General features: G+C 38.7%; 1 protein-coding gene across 2 annotated transcripts in view; it reads right to left on the bottom strand.

Annotated features, from left to right (window-relative positions):
- The window catches only part of fidipidine (coiled-coil domain-containing protein 93), a 213,465-nt gene that overhangs the window by 54,113 nt on the left and 131,960 nt on the right, over positions 1 to 27,392 (bottom strand). For both annotated transcript variants that reach the window (XM_067146796.2, XM_067146795.2), the window contains 2 exons: positions 21,417 to 21,518; positions 201 to 427 (listed from right to left, as the gene is read on the bottom strand). In XM_067146796.2, the coding sequence (XP_067002897.2) occupies positions 201 to 427; positions 21,417 to 21,518 (329 nt within the window). The remainder of the gene's footprint in view (positions 1 to 200; positions 428 to 21,416; positions 21,519 to 27,392) is intronic.

Here is a 27,392-nt window from a genome sequence, read left to right as displayed (position 1 = left end):
AAATAATGAACCCTGAGAACTAGTCTGGATATCTTTATGTCAGCTATCCTGGACGTGGAAAGGACGTAATACAAAGAATGTGTTTTAGGATGATTGATGAATAAGAAGTCATCATCATCATCATTTCCCAACTCCAGTTTCCTTGTTTATCTAGATTATGTTGACTATTTTAGAATTATTTATTTTTAAAATGAACTAACACTTGGTTTTCAGGTGTCTCTAATGCCTCCCTCTCAGCAAGAGCTGCTTCTGCTTGTTTCCGAGACAATCGTATATCTTGTAAGTGAACAACTTCCTTCCCAACGAGGGATTCCAGATTCTCCTTCTCCTTGCTCAATTTCTCCTCACGCTCCTCCAAAGCAGCCTTTTGTTTGGTAAGAGCTACCAATGCACGAGCATGAGTTGATGGTGATCCTGTTTTACTTTCCTGCACATATTGTTCATAAATTAATTAACAGCTGAAAAGAAAATTCAAGCATAAAGGTATATACACACATATATATATATTTTTTTTCAATTTATTTAATTATTAGATACAGCCTATATAGGACCATTTTACACTAATAATAATAACAAGTTTAAGTAACAATCAGTATAAACAATTTTAAGTATCAACGGTAAATTATTAACAATAACAATGTAACAATGACAATGATAACTGGCAAGGGTCAGTTACAGAGTTAGGAAGAAAGGTCGTGGGTTGGATGGACAGAAGAAAACTGAAACCTGGAGAGGACTTCAAAGGAATCTTTTAATTTTTTTTTGTTTGAAGCATGCAAAAGGTATGAATAAGTCAACATTGGGTAGAGGGTTACCTAGGGTAGGGAGACTATGAAAGATAGAACGTTGTTGTAAGGTTAGGCGCGGACGGGACACAAAGAGTATGCCGGTTGCGTGTTGGGCGGGGGGGGAACGTGTATAGGGAAGTACGCCAGAAGAGAATTACATTTGGTGTAGCCATTGATTATTTTATGAACGTAACATAGATCGCAGAACTATAAACGGCTTCTCAAGTCTAGTATACCCAGGCAGTTCAAAATGTCAGATTTAGTTTTTTTCTAAAAAACAGGATTGCGAGTCTTAACAATGAAAGTGAAAAAGTTACAAATACTATTTAGTTGAGATATGTTTGTGATAGCAGATGGGGTCCAAATACGGGAACAAAAGTCAATAATGGGGAGAACATATGAGACAAAGTATAATTTCAAGGTTTACTGAAAACCTGTAAAGAATGCCTAGGGTACGCATAGCAGGGGATTTTATTGACTGGATATGAGCACAGAAGGTTAGTTTACAGTCCATTATAACACCTAGGTCTCTTACCTGAGAAGCCAATTGCAATGTACACTGACTGACAGAGCAAATGCAACACCAAGAAGGAGTGGTTCGAAAGGGATGAAAGTTGGGGAAAAAACAGAGACGGCACGGACGAATAATTGATGTTTATTTCAAACCGATATGCAGGTTACACAATGCGCACGGCATCGACTCAGTAGGATGTAGGACCACCGCGAGCGGCGATGCACGCAGAAACACGTCGAGGTACAGAGTCAATAAGAGTGCGGATGGTGTCCTGAGGGATGGTTCTCCATTCTCTGTCAACCATTCGCCACAGTTGGTCGTCCGTATGAGGCTGGGGCAGAGTTTGCAAACGGCGTCCAATGAGATCCCACACGTGTTCGATTGGTGAGAGATCCGGAGAGTACGCTGGCCACGGAAGCATCTGTACACCTCGTAGAGCCTGTTGGGAGATGCGAGCAGTGTGTGGGCGGGCATTATCCTGCTGAAACAGAGCACTGGGCAGCCCCTGAAGGTACGGGAGTGCCACCGGCCGCAGCACATGCTGCACGTAGCGGTGGGCATTTAACGTGCCTTGAATACGCACTAGAGGTGACGTGGAATCATACGCAATAGCGCCCCAAACCATGATGCCGCGTTGTCTAGCGGTAGGGCGCTCCACAGTTACTGCCGGATTTGACCTTTCTCCACGCCGACGCCACACTCGTCTGCGGTGACTATCACTGACAGAACAGAAGCGTGACTCATCGGAGAACACGACGTTCCGCCATTCCCTCATCCAAGTCGCTCTAGCCCGGCACCATGCCAGGCGTGCACGTCTATGCTGTGGAGTCAATGGTAGTCTTCTGAGCGTACGCCGGGAGTGCAGGCCTCCTTCAACCAATCGACGGGAAATTGTCCTGGTCGATATTGGAACAGCCAGGGTGTCTTGCACATGCTGAAGAATGGCGGTTGACGTGGCGTGCGGGGCTGCCACCGCTTGGCGGCGGATGCGCCGATCCTCGCGTGCTGACGTCACTCGGGCTGCGCCTGGACCCCTCGCACGTGCCACATGTTCCTGCGCCAACCATCTTCGCCACAGGCGCTGCACCGTGGACACAGGCTGCGATTTGACGAAGCGACCAACCTGCCCTTCTCAGCCCGATCACCATACCCCTCGTAAAGTCGTCTGTCTGCTGGAAATGCCTCCGTTGACGGCGGCCTGGCATTCTTAGCTATACACGTGTCCTGTGGCACACGACAACACGTTCTACAATGACTGTCGGCTGAGAAATCACGGTACGAAGTGGGCCATTCACCAACGCCGTGTCCCATTTATCGTTCGCTACGTGCGCAGCACAGCGGCGCATTTCACATCATGAGCATACCTCAGTGACGTCAGACTACCCTGCAATTGGCATAAAGTTCTGACCACTCCTTCTTGGTGTTGCATTTGCTCTGTCAGTCAGTGTATTTCCCTGGATGGTAGAAGCAAAAATTAGAAAATGAAGGTTCAATACATTCACAATTATAAAACATAAATATTGTTTAGTACTAGGGCTTATTTTCAATATAATTAAAAACTAGGCCAGATAGTTTCATTCCTTAACAGATAGAAACTGAAGAACAAGTACAGTCGAGACTCAATGAATGGAAGGTTAAGTTCCAGGAGTTCAATCTCAAGATAAGCAAACTCAAAACAGCAGTGATGGCAATAAACAGAGAGGGACAACCAGCGAACATCATGCCAGGAAACCATCCACTAGAAAGTGCGGAAAGCTTTACATACCTCGGCAGTGTAATATCTCGAGATACACTAGCCACAAAGGAGGTGGCAAATAGCAGAAGAGCTCTCGCTTTTACCAACAAGTACGAACACTCCTCTGGGATCCCAAGGTACCAACAAAAACAAAGCTGGTGATGATCAATCAGTACTTCAAACCAATCTATGGTATACCTATGGTATTGAAATCTGCACCCTTACTAAGAAAGACTCATCAAGGTTGCAGGCATCTGAGATGAAGTTCCTTAGGTCCACAATTCAAAAAACCAAACTGGACAAGTTGAGGAATGATATGGTTAGGAAGGAAGCTGGGATTGTTACATCATTGTTAGATCGGATCAGCATGTCCAGACTGAGGTGGTTTGGGCATGTAATGAGGATGGAGCCAACAAGGACAGCATATGTTAACTTGGAGCGACATGTGGCAGCGAAGACCAAGAACCCACTGGATGGACATCGTAAAGATGGACATTGCAGATCAGGGAAGGACAATGGAGGATGTCATTAACAACAGAATGTATCTCAATAAGACAGAATGGAAGAGGCTCGCCAACAGTACCTGGGAAAATGGAACTGTATAATGATGATGATGAACAGGCAAGAAAAATATATTAAAAGGAGAATAGGCATCATATTTGGTCACTAAGCATTATCCTAAAGTCGATTTTCTCATAAACTTCACAAGTGAGATGTGTATTGCCTGTTCTTGCATACAAGGTGTTACCCAGAATTCCAAAAATTGGCTCAATAAAATATGAATACTTCCATTAACACCTAATAACTACCGCCACATTCAAAGTAATCACACTGGGCTTGTATACAATTTCAGTGATTTCTTAATTGTAAGCAGTCATGGAAGACTTCTGGCTTCTGTGTGTACAGTACCTCCTATGATTCCGCTTGGACCTCTTCAATGGAGTCAAAATGCTGCTCTTTCATCTTTGAGGTTCATTATAGGGAAGAGGTGGAATTTGCAAAAGGCCTGACCAAGTGAGAAAGGAGATTGGAGAACGGTGGTATTATTGTCACGATGCTGTAACTAGTCCCCATTGTTTCACGTTAGGCCATTTGCACCTTTCATCTTCCCTCAGTTGTCATAAAGAATCTTTGTAAAACTTTTGTCATCATTTCAGGAGTTCTGTACAATGACAGTCAATCCAAATTGTTAGTACCTTCGACGGATTCCTGACCTCTTTTTTTAACCACTGAAACCACTCAAATATTCTTGCTTGACTTAAAACTTGGTCACCAAAAGCTTCCTTTAGCATTAGATGGGGTTCAGGTGCAGTTTTGTCAAGCAAAACTTAATGCAAATTCTTTGTTTCTAATATAAGCCATTTCAAAATTCTCAACAGCACAAGAATGCAATGTTAATAAAAGAACCAAAACTTGGAAACACATGCACTTACAAGGATGCTAGTTGGCAGACAAACAGCTCAGATAGAATAAGAGGGCACTTGTCTCTTACAGACAGACAGACAGACAGACAGACAGACAGACAGACAGACAGACAGACAGACAGACAGACAGACAGACAGACAGACAGACAGACAGACAGACAGACAGACAGACAGACAGACAGACAGACAGACAGACAGACAGACAGACAGACAGACAGACAGACAGACAGACAGACAGACAGACAGTTAAATAAACTGAGAGTCTGCCAGGGAAGAATGGAAAAACATTTGTTTAGCACTTTTCCAAAAGACTGTTTGTGAAACACTGAAATTAGGTGCAAGGTCAAAGACTGAAGAGAAATCTGGTTGCAAAAGTGGAGTGGAGAAAATCATATAGAAAGGATTACATGGAGTGTACAAGAGTGGTAACCAAATGGTACCCTAGAGATGAGCAGTAGCCCTTGAACTACTGTAGGTGATCTGATGTCCTGCAGCGGGTTATAGGACCCATTTGAATGACGAATATATTAACGTGATAAGAGGAATCGGAAAGGAGTTTGAGGCGGCCTTTGCACCAGCAGGAGATTGAAGAAGCTAGTAAAAGAAAACTAGGATCATCATCTACTTTGAAGAAGTACAAAAAGTATGGCACTCAGACTTTGTATAGAAACTTGTCGTATTCATTAAATTGCCAGACTGTGCCGTCTTCCGATGTTTGTTGATATGTGGAAACTTAGTTCTTATGTTGTGTTTCTAATGGTTGAAACTAATTATTTGCCCTGATGTTATAAAGCGGGCATAGCCTCTCAGTTCAATAACCCTCAACGGCTATGTCTGAAGCACGACGAGTGTGTTCAACACATGGCAACCAATGCATCTGTCAACATTTTAGGACTCGATTCAGCTTCAATTTCATGATTTTAGGAATGTTGTTGAACTTGATTTTTACTAATGTAAAAAATTATAGCCATCACAGAATCTTCAGGACAACTCATGAGATTTTACAATTTCGACTCACAAGGAATATCTTGCTTGTAACTTAAGAGTTTTAAACTTACCATTAGATAGACATTAAGGAGATAAGTATGTTGTTTTGTATTGTTATATCTTCCAGTTTCTCTACTTATTGTGCAGCTGATGATGGTGCCTTAATAGAGCACTGAAACTAGTACTACAATAAAATATATGTTGTAAAAATTCATCTGACAACAGTGTATTTGTACTGAACAAGGTGGAACCTTAAAGATTTTTAATTTAATTGTGATCTCATTTCAATACGGGCAAATAAGATGAAGTTCCTCACGTTTAACATAACACTATAACATGCCTGTAAAAGAACCGTGTGCATTTTTTTATTTTTTACAGGCATGTTATAGTGTTATAATTAGCATTGTCGATAGACCGAAAAGCTTTAAAGTTACTATTATATAATCTCGAAATTTCAATAACTCGAGTATTTTTATGTGGCAGTAAATCTACCGACACAAGGCTGACGTATTTGATCACCTACAAATACCACAGGACTGAGCCAGGATCGAACCTGCCAAGTTGGGGTCAGTCATCAGTTCAGGGCCAGTTGGATCCTAAAAATGCATCATTACTGTACCGGTTGGTACACCTATACGCCGCACATTTGAATTTTCCCCCTTAAAGTACTCCTCTACAGCTAAAACTCTGAACTTGAAAACTGAATTAATTCAACCGTTTATCAGAAGATGTCACTGTGTTAATTTCGAATTGTTTTTGTTTACTAATTATCAAGAAGTGTGGACATTCTCTCACAGATGTCCAAACTATGATCATGCACCCTGGTGCGAAGTTATGGAACTTTTCTTGAAGATATTTTATACTCATAAGTTTTCCTATAACTAAATTTCGTTCTTTCATTTGTAGGTTGGCAATATAAATCTTTTCTTTCCGCCAGTTTTGAAATTAGCCAATCGTAAATTTCTGTCATTAATTTTTAGCCAATGGCGTCTTTCTTCCCCGTGGTTGATGTGTAACTGTAAGCTATCCAATAAACGCATGTGGGTATTCATGAAAGGTCTCGAGTCTTCCACGAGAGTATAAAAACTGCTGATTTTTGTCTCTCGGCCACTTGTACAACATCTTGCTTTGTGTATGGAAGTATAGCAGGAGGCAGGAAGCGCCTCTTTCATCCGCCAACAGCTCTTCTACAAGGTAATGGCCTTTTAACATCTTTAATTCTTGCTAGCTCAGCAGTTTAGCCCTCGGGGAAGGTCCGAAACCTTTTCAATGTAACCTACCTTTCGAAAAATTTAACTTAGTGCCGGCTTATGTAAAAGTTTCTTATTACTTTAACTGTAAATCGGGGATAGAGAGTGCTTTACCCTCTCGAGCTCCCCTTCATTTTGACTTGAGGTGACTACGTTTTCATAACCGATTTTCTTCTCTTAATGTATTAAACTTTTCTTATACGAGTCACCTCCCTAGTTTGGGAATAGCCCCTGTATCACCGGCCTAGTGCCCCGTAGGTTTTATAAGGTTTCATGTAGGAGCGCAAGCTACGCCTCCATTCATATTGGTATTTTGGGCCATTTAATTAACCTATTATTTTTCCTTTAAGGCCCTGTAGGCTGGGTACAAGATACCCCTGTTTAATTTTTGTAAGTTGCGCCTCGATGGCAAGTGATTGTAAAGCATTATATTGCCTTTATTAGGCTTGAAAGATTGAGAGCAGGTCAGCTCTTTATGGTGTTTTGAAAGGTGCCTCTAGGAGGCTTGACATTACTAGGTGGGAGCAAGTGCTCCATGTAATTAGGGGTTTTCTGCCCTTTGGTAATTTGTGGTTGTGAGCTGAGAGCTCAGGAATTGTGAAAATTAGGGCTTGTGGCCCAGATTGTTAAAGTCTCTCTAAATCTCTGCTTTCTTGGTCTTGTACCTGATTTGACTTGTTGTTATTTGTTAAAATCTGAAATTTTTATGTGAAAATTGTTAAGTTTTGAAAATATAACCTTTATTGAAATTTTAATTCATCTTTCGGCCTTGTAGTTAGACCCATTCCAGCCCGCACCTTCTTTCACCTCTGCTGATCCACCAAAACACGGTAACAATTACAATGCATGAGGTTAAGAAAATCCAGATGGCTACAAAGAGGAACTCTAAGCCGGGACAGAAATGATGTGGGATGGGTAAGTCTCTTTCCCCTAACCTGTATGCAGAACTGGGTAACCGGGATGAAATATATACAACAATTATTCAACAACTGAGATACACTGACAAGAGATGGTCAACAGACGTCAATCAGATCATACAACCATAACAATTACATTTTATAAATCAAATTCTGTATTGACAATTATCACTTTACATACAAAAAGTCTTATTTAATCCTCCATTTCAATACAAAACAACCATCTACATTAGACGGGACGATATCTATACTTGTTTCAACCTATCTAACGGCCATACTCAGTAGAAGCTCAAACATTACATTTTTGCAAACAAATAAAAAACACTCATGAGGTACAATGATCATGATTGAAATTTTTTTTTAATGTTGTGATAGAAAAATCCTCTTGTCTAAAAACTTCTTTAGTCGACATATAACTTGCTAATCCTTTTAAAAAGTGGAATATTGTATTGCACAGCGTAGTGAGACAGTCAAAGAAGGGAATAATAAGTGTGCACCATCTGTAATTGGGGGAAAAAAGGAGAATGAATAGATGAAACAAAAAATCGCATGAAAAGAAAAGGCTCAATCAACTTACTCGTTAAAAGGCTGTCGTCTCTGTTATGGGGGTACCCGTGGAACAGAAAGAGGTGAAAGAAGGTGCTGGGGTGAATGGGTCTAACTACAATATCAAAGTTAATTTAAAACTTTAACAAAGGTTATATTTCTTTAGAATTTCAAAAATCAACAAATAACAATATAACAGGTACAATTAGCAATTTTGGAACAAGTCAAGGAAAATACAATATTAGTGAATTCGACAGGTCCTGGGCTTCGAGCCCCTCACTTTACAATGCTTGAGCTCCCAGCTCAAATATACAATTTGAAGAAGGACAACTTTAGTGAAGGGCAGAAATTCCCTAATTCAAAGAGCACTTGCTCTTAAATTTGCAATATCTAGCCTCCCAGACACACACTTTACAATTACAAAATTTGAGAAAGAGCTAACAGGCACTCCGTTTCCTTTCACCCTCCTCGAGGCAATATCAAAAATCGTACATTCTCTGGCCTTCCATGGCCCAACTTACAATGTGAAACAGGGGTATCTTGTACCCAACCTACAGGGCCTTTGCGGAAAAGAACAGGTTAAGTAAAATGGCCCAAAACACAAACTGAATGGAGGCGTACAGTGCTCCAAGACAGTGGAAACTTAAAAACCTACGGGGCACTAGGCCGGTGAAACAGGGGCTATTCCCAAACTACTGAGGTGACTCGTATAAGGGTAAACTAATACATTACGGAAAGGAAGAAGAACAGTTACAAACGTAGTCACCTCAAATCAAGATGCAGGGGAGCTCGAGAGGGCACTTCACTCTCTATCCCCGATTTACAGTTAAAGATTTTATGAAGTTTTTACATTAGCCGGCAGAAGTTACATTTTCAGAAAAGTAGGTTACATAGTTAGTGATTCGGACCTTTCCCTTGGGTTTAAACTGCGGAGCTAGCAAGAAATAAAGATGTTATGTGGCCATTACCTTGTTGATGTACTGCTGCCTGATGAAAGAGGCCTCCCACCTCCTGCTTTGACACACACACACACACACACTTAGTAAGATGACGATCAATTGGCCAAGAGACATGAAAATCCGCAGTTCATAAACCCTCGGAGAAAGTTTGAGACCATTCAAGATTAAACTAGCCACACCCTCTCAATTTTATTGGGTATTTTAAAAGTTACACTCAAAATCGAAGAAGAAGAAGAAGAAGAAGAAGAAGAAGAAGAAGAAGAAGAAGAAGAAGAAGAAGAAGAAGAAGAAGAAGAAGACTGTGATTGGTAGAAAATTAATTATAGAAATTATGGATTGGCTAGATTCAAAACTGGCGGAAAGAAAAGATTAATACTGCCAACCCAAAAAAATGAACATCAATTAGTAAAAAAACACTTATGAATACAAAACTTCTTTAAATCAAAAGTTCTTTCACTTCGCACCAGGGTGCATGATCATAGTTTGTAGTAGTGACATCTGTGGGAGAATGTCCGAACTTCTTGATGAATGGCAAACAAAGCAAGTAGAAATACAGTCAGTTCAGGAAACTTCACAATAACAAAATTACATCAGATTTTAGTGGTGACATCTTCTGAGTAAAGTTCTAAGTAGGTATAGTTTCAATTTCACCGTTTCACCAGTAGAGGTGTCCCCCCCCCCCGCTAGATTTAAATGCGCGGCCATGGGGTGTACCTCCCGGTACAGTCTCAAGTGGAGCAACCTTGTCAATCTCATGTTACTATTGACACTAAGCTTGTGTGTAGCTTACAGAGTGTCAGAGCTGATGTGGTTGGGTGGGGAAGCAGAAGGGGGGAGGAGGAGGGGTAAGGTACTGGATGGGGGCATTGAGGGAAGGGCAGATCTAGTTCTGGAATGTTGATGGTGAAACTCGTTGTTAACCCCTCAGCGTCGCAGCCATTTAAATAGCTTCCTACCCCGCGGCCGGATGAGATTTCAACTACGCACGACTGAAATACATCGATTCACTTAAAGCGTTACTACAAGTATAAGAGTAGCCCGATTTTCACAAAATTTGGAATTCCTTATGACAGAACTATGTACATGCAGATAATTACATAATTGTTTCACATTTCCTTAGTAATTTATTTCCGTGTGATAGAGTTTGAAGCACTCTTTGAGACAGAGACTCAAGTCACACTCCTGGCAGCAGTACACTGACGTCTTCTTTCCGCCGTGTTTTGAACACAGGATACAATGTCTCTGAGGTTTGGATTTCCAACTCTTGGGTGCTAATTTCCTGATAAAATGTCTTTCCTGCAACCTTGGAACTGTATTATCTGATGCGCGCCGGCCTTGAATATTTCGTTCCCTTCCCAAGCGAGCGTATTTTGTAAACAAACCTTTCACCAGCTGAACCCGATAAGGTAATTGCTCGATATTTGTCTCTGTGACCTGTGTGAGTATTATTAGAGAATTTAGCAATCAGAATTCACCGTTGAAAATTCTCTTTGACCTGTATAATTATTTATAGTCTCTTACACAAAATTTCCAAGTACTGTTTCCACCTCATCGTCACTCTCATCATTTACCACTGCTACATGATCTATTTCATTATCACTGCTGCTTATACTGTCACTACTACTTCCGACTAAACTTTCATCTGAATTATACAATATTTCAAGCACATTACTGTCAGTCAAACCACGGCTGAGCGCGGCGCGTCACACGGACTGGTGAAGCTGCAGCGAGACCGAAAGCAAGAGGACGAAACTGAATGAGGGGAATAACATCTATGACGAAACAAACCAACTCGATACATATTTCAGATAAAAGGTCGAGACAACGTCTTTCAAACGAGATATATACCATGAACAACTGGTTCTCGTATCGTATGACAGAAAGCAGCACTAACTGATGCCTACACAGAGGGCTCGTGGAGAGTTACGAAAATATTACAAGCTGAGAAATAAAGACAAATATAATAAATAAACCGCACTCCCAATGTACAAATAGAGCAAAGAACATCACACGAAAAGACAAACTTCTCAGATCATCATTTCTTTATTTTATTCTATGGGAAAGAATGAAGCAAACAGACTTTAAAAAAGCAAGAGATTAGTGCTCAGACTTATTTGACAAATATTTATCCTTGCAAAAACAACTACATTATAACGATTTTTCAATTCTTATTTACAACACTGATAAACCCGAAACTGTCTTCTTGGAAACAAAACAATTTGCATATCAGTAACTCCAAAACTCTTCGCGCTATAGCCGTAAATGTGAAACCATGTATGGGTCTATACCACGTATAGAGGTCGGCGGCTACGGAAGAAAAGAGGGTCTATACCACGTATAGAGGTCGGCGCTGAGGGGTTAATAACAAATTGTTGACAGATGAGCAGGGCAAAGGTTTCCAGTAAAACATTTTTCTTCTTGTTGATTTCATTTAGGTTGTGTGAGGAATTGTATTGATCAATATCAATATAAATATTCTCAAGTATTCTTTGGTTTTTGTTTCATCCATTCATTCTCTTTTTTCCCCCATTACAAATGATGCACACTTAATACTCCCTTTAATGACGGTCTCACTACGCTGCGCAATAGAGTGTTCCACTTTTTAAAAGGATTACCAAGTTTTATGACAACCAAATGAGTTTTTAGTTGAGAGGATTTTTCTACTTCAACATGTTCTTTAATACCGGTATGTCAATCATGATCATTGTATTTTAATTCCACACACCTCGTCAGTGTTTTTTATTTGTTTGCAAAAATGTAATGTTTGAGCTTCTACTGAGGATGGCCTTTAGATAGGTTGAAACATGTTAGATATCGTCCCATCTAATATAGATGGTTGTTTTGTTTTGAAAAGGAGGATCAAGTAAGACTTTTTATTTGTAAAGTGATAACCAGGGAACAGATTTTTATGTAAATACAAATCTCTTTAAGAAGCTAAAATTAATTATATTTTGCATTATCTTTACGAATCATGACGTGTGGAGTTGAAAAATGGAGTATTCATTTTCTATATTTTTCCATATTTTGGAGTTTAGCACATGTTCCATATTCTTTGTCATTGAAATCAATATAGTCCATATTTCGGCTAAAAAGTATTAAATTAGTAGTCCTCTCAATAATGGAGAAATAAATTAAAAATTTATATTCGAAAAATTAATATTTTAACTGGTGTGCAGGTCATTATCACGCCTATCCACGTTTGGGCTGATAAAATAAGCTGATAAGCGGTGCAAAGAAAGAGAAAGGTTGAGCCTGGAAGTGGTGGAGATCAGCCGGTCAGTACCGTGACTATCTGAATCACACTTACAGCACTGATAGGCTGCATTACATAACATCGACTGTGTCTGTGCCATAATTTTGTAACAAGGGAAATCTCATTCATCGACGATGTGCTAGTGGTTTCCGGATTAGTTCGTAATTCGGGCATTCCCTTTGATTGCTTCATAACTCCATCTAGTTCACTACCAGTCATTCACAGTTTGAATTAGCAGTGAGACGGATCATAGTGTTCTTGTATGTTCAGTGTGTGCAGTTGTATACTGATATTCATTGAAGACATTAACGTTGTTACAATATGCCTAAAGTAGCTCAGTCAACTAGTTTAAAATTGAAAAGTTTTGTATCAGAATTTAAAGAAGATGGTTTATCAACTGACAGTAAGATATTATTTTGTAATTTGTGCCATTGTACAGTGACAGCTACTCAAAAGTTCCTTGTGCAACAGCATGTTTCAACCAGTAAACACCAGGCTAACAAACAACGAGATTCCAAGCAGAGACAGTTGTTTCTGACACAACCACCAACTGCCAGTGTAAAGTCCGAGTTCAACACCAATCTCTGCCGTGCTCTCATCTCTGCTGACATACCTCTCTTCTAACTGAATAATCAGTGCTTCAGGGAATTCGTTGAGAAATATACTAAACGATCCATCCCGGATGAGTCAACCTTCATAAAAATGTACTGTTCAGCCATATACAATGAAAATGTTTGGAAGATAAGGCAAGAGATTAAAGACGGTCCAATTTGGGTTTCCATTGATGAGACAACAGACAAAGAAGGCAGGCTAATTGGCAACATAATCATTGGTTTTTTAAGCGAAGATTATTGTAAACGGATTCTCTTACACTGTAATGTTCCAGAAAAGTGCGATAACAAAACTATAGCAAAATTGTTCAATGAGGCTATGGATATCCTGTGGCCACAGGCTGTTAAGTACAATAAAGTATTACTTTTTACTAGCGATGCCACACCTTATATGATAAAAGCTGAAGAAGCATTTTGTGTTGTACATCCTAAGATGACTCATTTAACATGTGTAGCACATGCCCTTCATCGTGTAGCAGAAGTGATAAGAGGCAGTTACCCCAAAGTAGATTTATTGATTTCCTCAGTGAAAAAAGTTTTTCTCAAAGCCCACAGAAGAGTTCATCTTTTGAAAGAAATGTACCCAGAGATTCCACTGCAATCTAAGCCGCTTCAAACTAGGTGGGGTACGTAGCTGCAAGCGGTTGAATATTATGTTGAATATATAGACTGTATTAAGAACGTTCTGCATGCCATGGACTCTGAAGATACAGCCTCAATTGAAGCCGCGAAAACAGTTGTCTGGGATACAAGTGTGAGAAATGACTTATGTTACATTCAGCATAATTTTTCACGCATCACAAAAACACTGAAAAGGCTCCAAACCTTGCATCTCTCACTTTCTGAAAGTTGTGAAATTGTGAATAAAACTGTGGAACAACTAAATCATGGCACAGGTAAAGTTGCAGATGTAGCAAACATGAAGATGGCCACTGTACTTTCAAAGAACCCTGGATATGAAGACATGACAAAGGTTGCTGCAATGCTGTGTGGAGATGTAAGTGTAAAATTAACACTGGATTTAACCCTTTCCCACGGAATATCTTTGACTCGCTGTCGGGCAAAACCTAGAGTAATAATTTGCTTGTCAGGTATAGTTGTGGAGTACCTTCACTAAATAATTTTTTTCTGTAAAAACCACTTAAGATATCACTTTCAAATTTTGTAACAATGGAAAATACACAATAATTATACTAAAATGATACAATGATATCACCTAATTACATGCAAGAACCCCCCCCCTGTTCAGAATGATTCATCAGGAAGCATCCAATATGGTGCACAATGTTAAACTGCTTGTTCTTGAAGTCAGTCTAAATTGCTGGACATGATGGGGCTCTTATTTTCTTGGTAATGCAGAGAATGCAGGAAATCACCCTGAATCTCCCAATTTATTTCATTTTCGGGATCAGTCGGATGAAGATATTTCGACAGCAAATCGTGCTTCCTCTCGGACATACAAACTATAAGCAACTTTAGACTGAATGGGATTGGAATATAAACTGACATTAGTTGGAATAGGCTATTATGTAATTAAGTAGAGGCTCATAGTCCGAAACATAATTAACTGAAGAATTAAAACTGACAATTATGTTTTTTACAAGTAGGCCTAATATTTTAAAATTAGATGGTACCTGAATGAACATTTCATGCCCTGTGCCGTATTTTGATTTCTTTCAGATTCATATCCTGTCCCAAATGCTTCCCATACTATTTTTAATATCATACCTACAACTTCAAACTCACTACCACTGCATTTGTCAACATATTGATCTAATTTGTAACAAATATCCTCCATATTCAAGTGGTAATGAGCAGCCATGTTGCTGCAATGTGTTTACATTTAGTCAGCTGTCTGTTCTATCTAAGAAAACGTATAAAAAAAAACCACTTTATTTTAGGATTCCGTGCATGCTAGTAGTATCTAGGAAGCGTAGGGAATTCACTGGTTCCAAAAAGTTATATGTTTAGCAGAGAGATGGCAGAGGAAGTCGGTTTGAAAGTCGAGTACGCTTTACTACGCAACCCGCGGGAGACAATGTGCGACTCCAGTATGCTTTACAACGCAGTCCGCGGGAAAGAGTTAACCCCAGCAGATATTGTGAAGTTGAATTATGCCCTCATACCTCTTCCGATGTTGAACGTAGTTTCAGTCAAGATAAATCTGTCCTCAGAGATAATAGAAGATTCACTTTCCAGCACTTAAAAGAACATTTTGTAATCCATTGTTTTGGTAACAGAGAATAAGAGATTGTGTGTTCTTCAAATATATTAAAAAGAGAAGTGCAACATTATGTTGCATGTAGATCTACTTTGTTTAGCTTCTTTGAACTTTGATATTAAATAGAAATTAATGTTATATGTGTATAATTCCATATTTCAATAAAAATAACTAAATATATATGTACATATTTCAATAATTATTAGTACATATAAATCTGTTCCCTGGTGATAACCGTCAATACGGAATGAGATTTATAACATGCAATGGTAACGCCATCCAGGCAAGTAAGAAAGCAAATCTCTATTGTAATTGAAGATAAAGGTTGCCAAATTAGGTAAAGATTTATATTTTTTGAAAAAATGCCTAACTAATGATGTCACACCCAATTATTTTAAAATTTACAAAGAAACTCATTGAGACACAGCTAAAACCCACGCGACCCAACAGAAAACTGATAAAATTTGGATAAGGGAAGAAATTAAATTCCTTCAGAGAAAGAAAGATCATCTTAACAACAGTCTCTACGAAACTCATTTGGAAGTTTTGACCCTTTTATGTCCTCTCACATGAACTTCCTTTCAAGCTCATCTCACCAATAGACTTAATAAGATTTTACTGAAAAAACAAAGCACTCTCAACAAGAAGTGATATGATAAAAGCTACTTCCCACAATACCTCAAATTTGTTGAATAATGTAGAATTTACTGTTTTTCACCCACCCGTAGTGAATCTTGGTCGAGCTGACCTTGATCCTAATGATCTCGTGATATTGAACAAGGGACCAAAACATAACTGGGGCACTTCCTCTAATCACGACGATTTAATCATCACGTTGGCTGAGTCCGAATTAGCTGTTAATAGGTTGCCTACAGACATTCAAGATGAGGTTAGATATGAAGTAGAACAGAAGTTACTTTCTTCTTTTAATCAGAAACATACTAGTAAACCCACTAAGGAACAAGTCACCAATATACGCAATCTCAAGAGGAAAATTGAAGATAATGATTTAATATTAACCAAGGCTTTAAGATAAAAGCAATGCCACTGTAGTTATGGAAAAAAAAAGGGACTACGTAAACAAAACACATTTACTAACAATTTTAATGTAGTAAAGAAAGACTGTACGAACAGAATTCAAGGAGAACTGAAATCTTTAATTAACCCAATCGCATCATTTGACGACCCTAGCTCGTCATAGTTATTTGTGGCATATGAATCAAATGTCGAGCTCTGTTCGCGGCGATGCACAGCTGTACATCAATCCATGTAGTTCAGTCACTAACCCACAGACATCACTTGTATGCATTTTGAGCTGAAGTTTACACATGTGGCTTTGGTTTTTTCCCTTTCACTGGGTTCTCACACACTTCCGGAACATGAGATAAGAGAATCTTTTTCCTTATAAATTCGCTCTTGTCAGTTGCCATCATGGCGTCAAGCAGATGTGCTGGTGTTGATGAAGAAGGAATACGGAAGCTAATAGATAGTGTTTTAGAGAGTGATATTGAAGGCAGTGATGTTTGTGACGACGAAATAGACCCTGAAGTCCTTAGTTCGCGTACTAGCGATGCATATAATAGTTCTGATGACACGGAAAGTGATGCAAATAACGACGATGTGCCGAGTCTTTCGAAACGAGCTCGTACCTCGGCCCAGACTAACTTGACTGACTGGAACTGGACAAAAAGTGACAATAAACCTGTTGTACATAAGTTTAGTGAATACAGTGGGGTTAGTGAAAACTTATTGAAAAAGTTTTGATACGCAGCCACTATCTGAACTCTCAGTTTTTCGTGAATACATGGACCCTTTGTTTGACAAAATATCTGTTGAGACAAATTCATATGCAGCAAAACAGTTGAGCAATCCTGCCAGAAAAAAGTTGAAAGACGATGACAAATGGTTAGAGACTACACCTGACAAAATTAGGGCATATTTTGCTTTAGTTATATTAATGTCACAAGTGCGAAAATCAAGAATACAGTTATACTGGAGTAAAAACAGGTGTATACACACTCCTATTTTTCGTGAAACCATGAGCAGGGGAAGATTTATTATAATTTCACAATTTTTACATTTTGTTGACGATGAACAAGTCGATAGTAGTGACAAACTAAGAAAGATTAGGCCTATAATACAACATTTCTGCTCCAAATTTTCAGAATTATATTTACCTTCACAAGACATTGCTCTAGATGAAAGTCTAATGAAATTCAGAGGCCGCTTTTCATATGTCCAGTGTCATCATCATCATCGGTTTGCCCTTCCAGCGAGCAGGGTAGGGTGTTTGAAAACGAGCGTCTTCCAAAGTTGCCTATTCAAAAACATTTCGTTGTCCAAGACAGATTCCCAATTCCATCCTCTTCTCTCCACGTCTTCCTTCAGTTGGTCCATCCATCTTCTTCTTGGTCTTCCAGCTGGTCTTCTACCTGTTATTCTCTTTTCCAAATAAGCACATGGTAACCTTGTGCTATTCATTCGTTTAACATGCCCAAACCATTTAAGTCTACCGTGTAGATGACCTAAGTCTTTCCTCCATAGATTCATTTAGACCTAGGTTAGATCGGATCTCATCATTTTTCACATGATCAAGTCGGGTCTTTTGGAGGGCAGTTCTAAGAAATTTCATTTCACAGGCTTGAATCCTACTATAATCCTTTGATGTTAGTGTGCAGGTTTCCAGAGAATATGTAAGGATAGGAATGAAATATGACTTGTACAGGGTCATTTTTGTTCTTTGTGGGACTTTCTGATCCCATAGTAGGTGTCTAACGATGCTGTAAAAGTTAGAGCCTTTGGTTACTCTGTTTGTTATTTCTCTCTCAGCTCTGTTATTACTAGCGATTACGCTTCCTAAATAACTGAATTGGCGTACTACTTCAACTTGGTGGTCCTGTATTTTTATGTTGCATTCTGTATAATGTCTGCTGATTTTTAATGCTACTGTTTTTGATGGGTTCAATTTCATTCCATAGTCATCAAACTTCTTACACCATGCATTCAGATTATTTTGCACTCCCTCCTCTGTTTCATCCCATATTGCCACATCGTCTGCAAACACCAGAGCCTGAAGATCTTTATTACCTTTTCCTTTTAGTTCCTTTAAAATGGTATCCATAACTGCTATGAATAGACGTGGTGACAAGGCACTTCCCTGTTGTACTCCTTTGGTTGTATTCAACCATTCAGAGTGACCATCTCCAATTCTGACACAGCTTTTACAATTACTATATAGCATTTGGATCTTCCTAATAAGGTACTCCGGTACACCAAGTTTTCTAAGACTTTTCCAAATAGTTGATCTAGGAACATTATCATACGCCTTTTCAAGGTCCATAAACACAATAATTAGGTCTTTTCCTCTTTCCCAGTGTTTCTCTGACAACATCCTCAAAGCAAATATCAGATCTGTTGTGCTTCTTCCAGTCCTAAAACCATGTTGTTCCTCTTCTAAGATAGGCTCTAGTATATCCCTTGCTCTGGCTTCAATGATCTTCTCCATAATTTTAAGGCCGTGTGATAGGAGGGTAATGCCTCTGTAATTTTCACTTTTCCTTCTACTCCCTTTCTTAAAGATAGGAACTATCACCCCTTTTGTCCAATCTTCAGGTATTTCATTATCCTTCCATATTGTTCTGAGAACTCTATACAGCCACTGTATTCCTGGTGGACCAGCAGCTTTAATCATGTCAGCTGTAATTTCATCAGCTCCTGCTGACTTACCACTTCTCATCCTGTGGAGAGCTTGCTCTACTTCTGTCCATGTAATTGGGATATCTTCCTCTATTGTTTTCTGTCCTACATCCTCAACAGAGATCTCTTTAGGGCCATTTAGGAGCTTGTCAAAATACTGCCCCATTGTATCCAGTGTAATAGGTCTAAACGTTCTAGGTTTGGAGTAAAAATTTACAAAATTTGTGAATTAAGTTCTGGCTACTGTCTGTCTTTCAAAATTTATGTAGGAGATGATGTAAGGGATCCAAGTCTGCCAGCAAGTACAAACGTTGTTCTCAACATGTGTAAACCCTTGTTAGGCCGAGGATATACATTGTTTTTAGATAACTGGTATTCTTCCCCAGATTTATTCAAAAGGCTACACGACAAGCAGATGAATGTAATTGGAACTGTTAGACAGAACCGAAAAGACATGCCTCGCGATATCAGTAAGACGAAACTAAAACGTGGAGAGTATGAGACGTGGGCTGTCAACAGTATGTTGTGTGTAAAGTGGAAAGATTAATAAGCATGTTTGCTTTCTCACCACAAAACACAAATCAGCTGACATGACAGGGACAGGCAAACTCAGACGAAAGAGAGGACAAACCCCGAGGGAAGAAGTGATAAAGCCCAAGTGTGGCCTTGAATACCAGAAGGGGATGGGTGGTGTTGACCTTCAGGATTAGGTTACAGCTCTGTTTCCCGTCAGGCGACGCACAGTGAAAGGGTATAGGAAAATATTATTTTACCTCCTAGATATGTGCATTTTCAATTCCTTCACTGTGTATCACAAGATCGCTGCTAGCAGAAAGACGAGCTACACTGACTTCCGAACTAGCATTGCACAGCAGCTACTAGAGACTGTTCAGTTACCGGAGTACTCGGTTCGGGTCGACCTTCAGCGAGCACCACCCCAACCAGATTACAAGCTAAATCATGGGCCCACTTTCCCATGCGTATTCCCCCTACAGAGAAGAAATCAAAAGTCACAAGAAGGTGTGTTGTGTGCTACAGCCGGGGTAAAAGAAGCGAAAGTTGCTGGCAGTGCAAAAAGTGTGGCATAGCTCTTAACTTAGAAGAATGTTTTGAGGTGTACCACACCCAGCAAACGTACTAAAATAGTGGCATTGGTAAGTTTATTACTCCGTTATCATGCATGCAAATTTTCAGAAAGGAATATTTACTGGTTGGTTTTGTATGATTTTTCTAAATAACAGTGTGATGACGACGGCCGTAGAACGGTATTTAAATGTGATTTCTTAGTGAACTCCTACGGTATTTAAATGTGAGGCGAATGGGTTAAGAACCTCTTATTTTTGTTTAATGACACTGAAAAACCCAAATTGTTTGTCACGAAACCCGAGTTGCCTACGGTGAAAGCATTACTGAAGATTCATAAGGTCGAAGTCCCCATAAGGCCCATTATTAATTTCAGAAATAGTCCAACATACAAAATATCTCAGCACATTCACAGCTTTCTCAAAACACATTATTTTTTTCCAGGCTAATATGTCAGACAAAAATTCCCTAGAATTTTGTAATAGAATTAAAGACCTTACTTTACCAAAACATTACACCCTTCACTCTTTTGATATTGTTAATATATACGCGAATGTATCTATTAACAAAACCATTAAATTAGTAAATACTAATCTTTCCAAATTTAGTAAATTGAGTGTTGGTGAGATAGAAGAGTTTATTCAGATCCTCAAATTCACGTTAAATAATAATTTCTTCACTTTTAATAATACTGTGTACCAACAGAAGGGTCTTTCTATAGGGTTATCTGCCTCGGAAATCCTTGCTGACATTTACACTGATTTTCTCGAACACACTCATATCATAGGCAAAATTAACGGTCCCAAACACTGGACACGCTACGTCGATGACAATTTTATTATCCTAGATTCTCATACTATAGATAGCAACACAGTACTGGAATTACTTAATAGCTTTGACCCTCATGTAAAGTTCATGACAGAGTCCAAAAACAATAACTCTTTAATTATCTCGATCTAACTATTACTTGTAATCATAATAAAACCCTTTCCATTGATATTTAGAGGAAGCCCACTCACACAGTTAACACAATTCACCAGACTCCTCTACACTACAGGACTGAGAAACTGCACCATATGGAGATCTGCCATGGTGGTGGAAAATATCCCACAGAGTCACAATGGCAAACTAACTAGTGTGATTTATTAAACAAGCATATTATCAGATAGAAAATTATTTTGTTAATTATCATGAAGTGTGAAATTAACAAATAATTATGGAAATAAAATGTACCTAAGTTCAGTAAGATTCACAATAGCTTTTAGCAGACATACAAACTACAATTCCTGTCAGCACCTTACAATAAATTTGATAATTGTCATTTAGAATATTATGATATTAGAGACGTAATTTTAAAATCACCCAAAATTTATATGTCCATTTTGTACTGCAAGCAATAATTTTCATATATAAAAATTTTACTTTAAGTTACCTCCACTCCAGCTTGCAATTCAGCATAACGCTCAGCTGCTCGAGCAATCTCTTGTGCTTGTAAGTTGACAATATTACCAACCACACCGGCTGTGAGACGACTCTGTAAACCATGACAATAACTGGTTTTAGTACAAGAAGCAATAATCCAGTACATCTAAATAGCAAATAAGTTAGAATTTGTAATTTCATAAAGAAATGTACACCAAGACAATCAATACTCAGAAGAAAACATTTCTTCAAGTGCCTAAGTGCACATATTAAAAGTTATCAAGTCATTAGCCTACAAGTTTTCATACAAATAATTTTGGGTAGTGTGTAAGGTTTCTTGGTTATTTTTTTGATATTTTTTAAATTTACAAGAAATTAATCTTTACATGAGTTTATGTGAAATGAAGTCCTGGAGATTCAAATATATTATTTAATGATAACCGAGTTTATGAACCATTAACATTGAGGTCATTCATCCCATGACTGATGAAGAGTTCCAACACCTCAAGGGACTGCTGGGTAAAGACGGAAGGGTCACAAGAGATGACAAAATAAAATATGATCTACAGGCTTGAAAAATGTAATATTATCAGGATCTGAAGAGAAGAAAGAAGAAAGCGATAAGCTGTTTTCATTGGCAATAATGCATGTTTCTACTCCACAGTTTCCACAAGTCATATGCAACACCCATGTCCTGCCACTTACTCGTTCAAAAACACATAATCTTATCTACTCTATTCTGTACAAAAGAAATGGCAAGTTTTGTTAACAGTCCCAGGGTTTTTTTAAAATGCTATTTGTTCGGGGGTGTCGACCTAGAAAGATCTTTTGCCCCTACTTGCACCGTATGTTATGAACTTGCGTATATTTGGAAGTTGCGCAAGTGTAAAGTGTTGAATGTGAGGAAAGGAACGTTCAGGATGACATGAACAACCAATCTCCAGGCTAGAGATATTAATCATTTACAATTTAAAAACCCTGTCCCGGCCGGGAATCGAACCCGGGGCAGCCGGGTGACAGGCGGACGTGTTGCCCCCTACACCGCGGGGCCGGACCAGTCCCTGGTTAGCATATCTTCAAAAATTTCAAACAATCTGACCTTTTCATTCATGAATAACCATCAAATTCATAGGAAATGCAGAGAAAATAATGAAACTAGTAACTATCAGTACTCTTAAATTTTCTCCTTATCAGTTTGATATTTTTTTGATTCTACGGAATATAACACACCACTCACAGCTGATGAACCTTTTTTCTTGTCTTGAACATGTTAGACAGTCAGAATAATGTACCAAACTGACTTAACATTGATCATTTAAAAATGTTGTCCGGAATTCTACTGGATCAGGGAATATGACATAAGAATTACAACCATAATAAAAATATTTTTGCTAGTGGTTTAATGTCCTTAGCCATTCGTCAGCTGTATGTAGATTCAAGACTCAAAGCCAAGAATTTGCTTGAATCTGGAATTACTTTTACATAGTACAGAAAAAGGAAACAAGATAATATCTTTTCTCTAAACATGAATCAATGGTTTACTATAGTGATATACCACGACTGATAGAGGGGCTTGGCACGAACTACAAGGCTCCTGGAAACAAGTAATTGATTCTTTGTTATCAGATTTAAAAGGTGCATTACTTCACAATAGAAATATCTTTGGGTCTTTGTATGAAGGGGAGATATGAAAGCATTACACATATGCTGAAATCCATTAACTACAAAGAATGCAGCGACTTCTGTATGGTGACTTTCAGATGAAAAGATGGCTTTGTACGCCACTGAAAAGCGATATTACCTATTTTTTCCAGCTAACTCATTCCTGTCTGCCAGCGTTTCGCCCCCGTGTGCTAGGTTGGGCTCGTCAGTTTGTACCTAGCACACCTACCAAGACGCATGGCTAGTGCATACCGTGGAGGCCACTGCGTAGACTACTTGAAGCCACCGGCAGTGCCAATGCACTATGAAAGACTGTCTCACTACCAAAAATTGATGCCTGCTTGGCCATCAGATGATATAGATGTTGATTCACATATGGAATCTGAAATATTTGTCCCGAATGAGTAAATTTATAATAAAAATATACTGTAAATGGTCCGTTATTGGACATTATAAATTTTCCAGCTAACTCATTCCTGTCTGCCAGTGTTTCGCCCCCGTATGCTAGGTTGGGCTCATCAGTTGGTACCTCGCACACCTACCAAGACACATGGCTAGTGCATACCGTGGAGGCCACTGCGTAGGCTACTTGAAGCCACCGGCAGTGCCAATGCACTATGAAAGACTGTCTTACTACCAAAAATTGATGCCTGCTTGGCCATCAGATGATATAGATGTTGATTCACATATGGAATCTGAAATATTTGTCCCGAATGAGTAAATTTATAATACCAATATAAATGGTCCGTTAATGGACATTATAAATTTTCCAGCCATGCATCTTGGTAGGTGTGCTAGGTACCAACTGACGAGCCCAACCTAGCACACGGTGGTGAAACGCTGGCAGACAGGAATGAGTTAGCTGGAAAATTTATAATGTCCAATAACGGACCATTTATATTGGTATTATAGATATTACCTATGGCGAAAGTTATGGTAAAACAAAAAAATATCTGCCTTCTTCAATATAAACTTGAATACAACACCCTGTTTATATTTCTATTGTTTATTTTAAATTATATTTTAAACTACTGACAATGTGTTAACAATCTGTAAGCATGAGTACCAATTATGCCATTATACAGTAGAAGTCTGTTATAGCGAGAATTCACAATGGTGAATAATTTACTCACTATAGCGGATTGTCGTTAAATCAGATTTTTCGTAAAAGTCAGGAAAAAACTCACACACATTAAAATCAGTATGAAATGGCAATTCATTTGTTCAAAACCTGCATTTTCGAGGGATGATGTCCATACTACGGCTTATCTGATTGTTATTTTTCAAAATCAGGTACTATGTGAAAGTATGTTTAATTTCCTTCTGAAAAAATATAGTATTACTCCAGAGGCTTCTGTCACAAAGTTTCAGTTTTCTTCTTCAAAAGGCGTCACCTAACTTAACCATATATGTATAATGAAAACATATTTCAAGCGCATGTAGAGAAATGATAACCTCCTTGTTAAAAATTTACATGGGAATAGCCTTTCCGAAATTTAACTAGACGTGAACAAATATAAACTATCCTCTGAAATCAGTGACGTACTCTGCCACATCTTGAGGTGTATCATATTCTTACCTAATTTCAGTATATAACATTAAAATTAAGTGATCGTTTACTAAAGCTTTTATTTCTAACGAGTTAGCAACTGCTCGATTCAGGCCATCAGACGATGAAAATTTATAGTCGTCTGATGGCCAGGCAGGCATCAGTTTTCAGTAGTAAGACAAAGACTCTCATAGTGCATTGGCACTGCCGGTGGCTCCAAATAGCCTACGCAGTGGCCTCCACGGTATGCACTAATCATGCGTCTTGGTGGGTTTGCTATTTACCAACTGATGAGCCCAACTTAGCACACTAGGGCGAAACGCTGGCCACCAGGAATGAGTTAGCTGGAAAATTACAATGTCCAATAACGGACCATTTATACTGGTATTAGCAACTGCTCTCAGTCACGTCATTTATGCTTTTATGAAAACGTGTTATCCTCTTTCATTTCAAATTTTCTTTAGAGAACAGCAGTCAACAGATATTACTAATCGACTCTGACATCGCCTTCGATTGTTGATGAGAGAGCTCACAAGTGTACATAACGAGAAAACGATACCAAAGATGTGAGATTGCATTTTGTAGCAAATGTTTCAGTTTTCTTATTCAAACAGTGTCTCCTAACATAACTTAACCCTGAACAGGTGGTGCTCGTTGATGTAACATGGAAGGTGGCGTGAGGTACTTTCTGACACTATGATTGAACTTGCTCTAATAAAATTACTTATGTTTATGTATCATATACACAGTCATTCGACCAGTACATCTGTATGGTTCCGAGACATGGAGTATAACCAAGAAAAAGCAGCAGCAGTTGCAAGTCTTTGAGAATAAAGTTTATAGAAAAATATTTGGCCCATGGTTCGATTCTATCTCTCAAAGCTGGCAGAAAAGATCTAATTATGAGACTTACACCCTCTCTCAACAACACACTATAATGGGTGTGATAGAATCCAACAGACTGAGCTGGGCTGGACATGTACTGAGGATGCAGGATAACAAAGCACCAGTAGATCTATACAAGGGATCTCTTAATGGGAAAAGACCTTCAGGAAGACCCTGAAGCACCTGGAAGAAGGAGATCAACAAGGTATGCCGGACCCTCCAAATTGATAAGTGGGAAGAGCGGGCTCAAGATCAAAAAGATGGAAGAGGATTGCAAGATCAGCAAGGAAACTTCACATCCCTCAGAAGCCTACGGAGTAAGTGAACAAGTGTTTGAGAGTATGTATCATACATTGATGTATTAGGTTTATTAACTCAGCAGCATGATATGTTATCAAAAATAAATGTATATATCAAATACTGATTAGCTTTATAGCATATGAATATTATAAAAGTAAAAACTTGTCCTGCACAGAAATAATCTTTATTAAACACCTTATCTTGATTCAGCTGACAGGTTCAGATTCAGCTAACTATGTAATGTTATTCCTGCAGTATATCCTGGGTGGCTGGGAGGAGTCCTTCCAAAATAATTACGCTACTTGAAATAATTATCCTCTTCATGACAATCCATTAAATCGTGACAATTTGTTTATGAGTATAATTTCCTCTGACTATTTTAGTCTCCAGATTCGTACAGTTTACGATGAATTGCAACATATTATCATTCTTGAAAAAATGCCCCAAGCTTCTTCAGGCGATGGTGCATTTCTTGCTGTATCATTCCCAGTAAATGAGTACATTGTTGTGGGTTCAAGTAAGTGAGTTTTAGGAGGAGAGATTTTGTCAATTTTGTAACACCATCCTTTCCTGTTATGGTCGAAAACCGCTGAGAAAGGTAAATCATCACCACTAATATTTGCTGTTTCTTCATTAGCGCTCTGTCCCGTATCACTGCTAGAGTCTACTATGTCTAATTCATCCTCACTCTAACTAAAACTTCTTCCTCATCCACAGACTGTAAAAGAGATGACACCCTTACCTCATACTCTTCATAACTCATTTCAGCTATAAGGAATTGACTGAACAAATTCCTAATGTCATTACACAAAGAACTAACTGGGTACACTGGACATTGTTCCTGTTGTACTTCTGATGAGCGGGACTGGTGGTGCAGGGTCTAACGAGTCATTTTATTACACCGCTTGACAATAATCCCTCTGACAATGAAGACCCTTCACTACAATGCTACTGACCTCAGACAAAAGGCAAGGAATGTGGGGAAAGGTATGAAGAGCAGCCAAGGTCTGCAAGTTTTAAAATAAGTGCAATCTAGCAAAATTAATTTACGCCAGGTCACAAAATACCCTGCGTCACCACTCCCGAATTAACCATACTATATGTATGATGAAAACATATTTCTAGCACATGTAGAGAAATGATAACCTTCTCGTTATAAATTTACGTGGATCCTTTCCGAAATTTAACCAGAAGTGAGAAAATATAAGCTAACCTATGAAATCAGTGATGCGCTCTGCCATATCTTGACATGTATGATATACTTACTTAATTTCAGTGTATAGTATTATAATTAAGCAATCGTTTACTTAGCCTATATTTCAAACGAGTTGACAACTGCTATTGACCATGTCATTTACGCATTTATTACAAAAACATGCACTCCTTTTCATTTCTAATTTTCTTTATGGAACAGTAGTTCACGATTATTACTAATTGTCTCTGACATCACCTTTGAATGTCTACGAGAATGCTTGCAAGCACACATAGCGAGAAAACTAGATCGAAGATGTGAGATCGCATTTTGTGGCAAACGCTTCAGCTTTTTTTTTTTTTTTAAATTCAAACAGCATCACCTAACCTAACTTAACC

The sequence above is a fragment of the Anabrus simplex genome, chromosome 5 (genome assembly GCF_040414725.1).
Source record: "Anabrus simplex isolate iqAnaSimp1 chromosome 5, ASM4041472v1, whole genome shotgun sequence".
Lineage (NCBI taxonomy): Eukaryota > Metazoa > Arthropoda > Insecta > Orthoptera > Tettigoniidae > Anabrus > Anabrus simplex.
The sequence above is the reverse complement of the archived record's forward strand: the minus strand, read 5'-3'. Positions and strand labels throughout refer to the sequence as shown.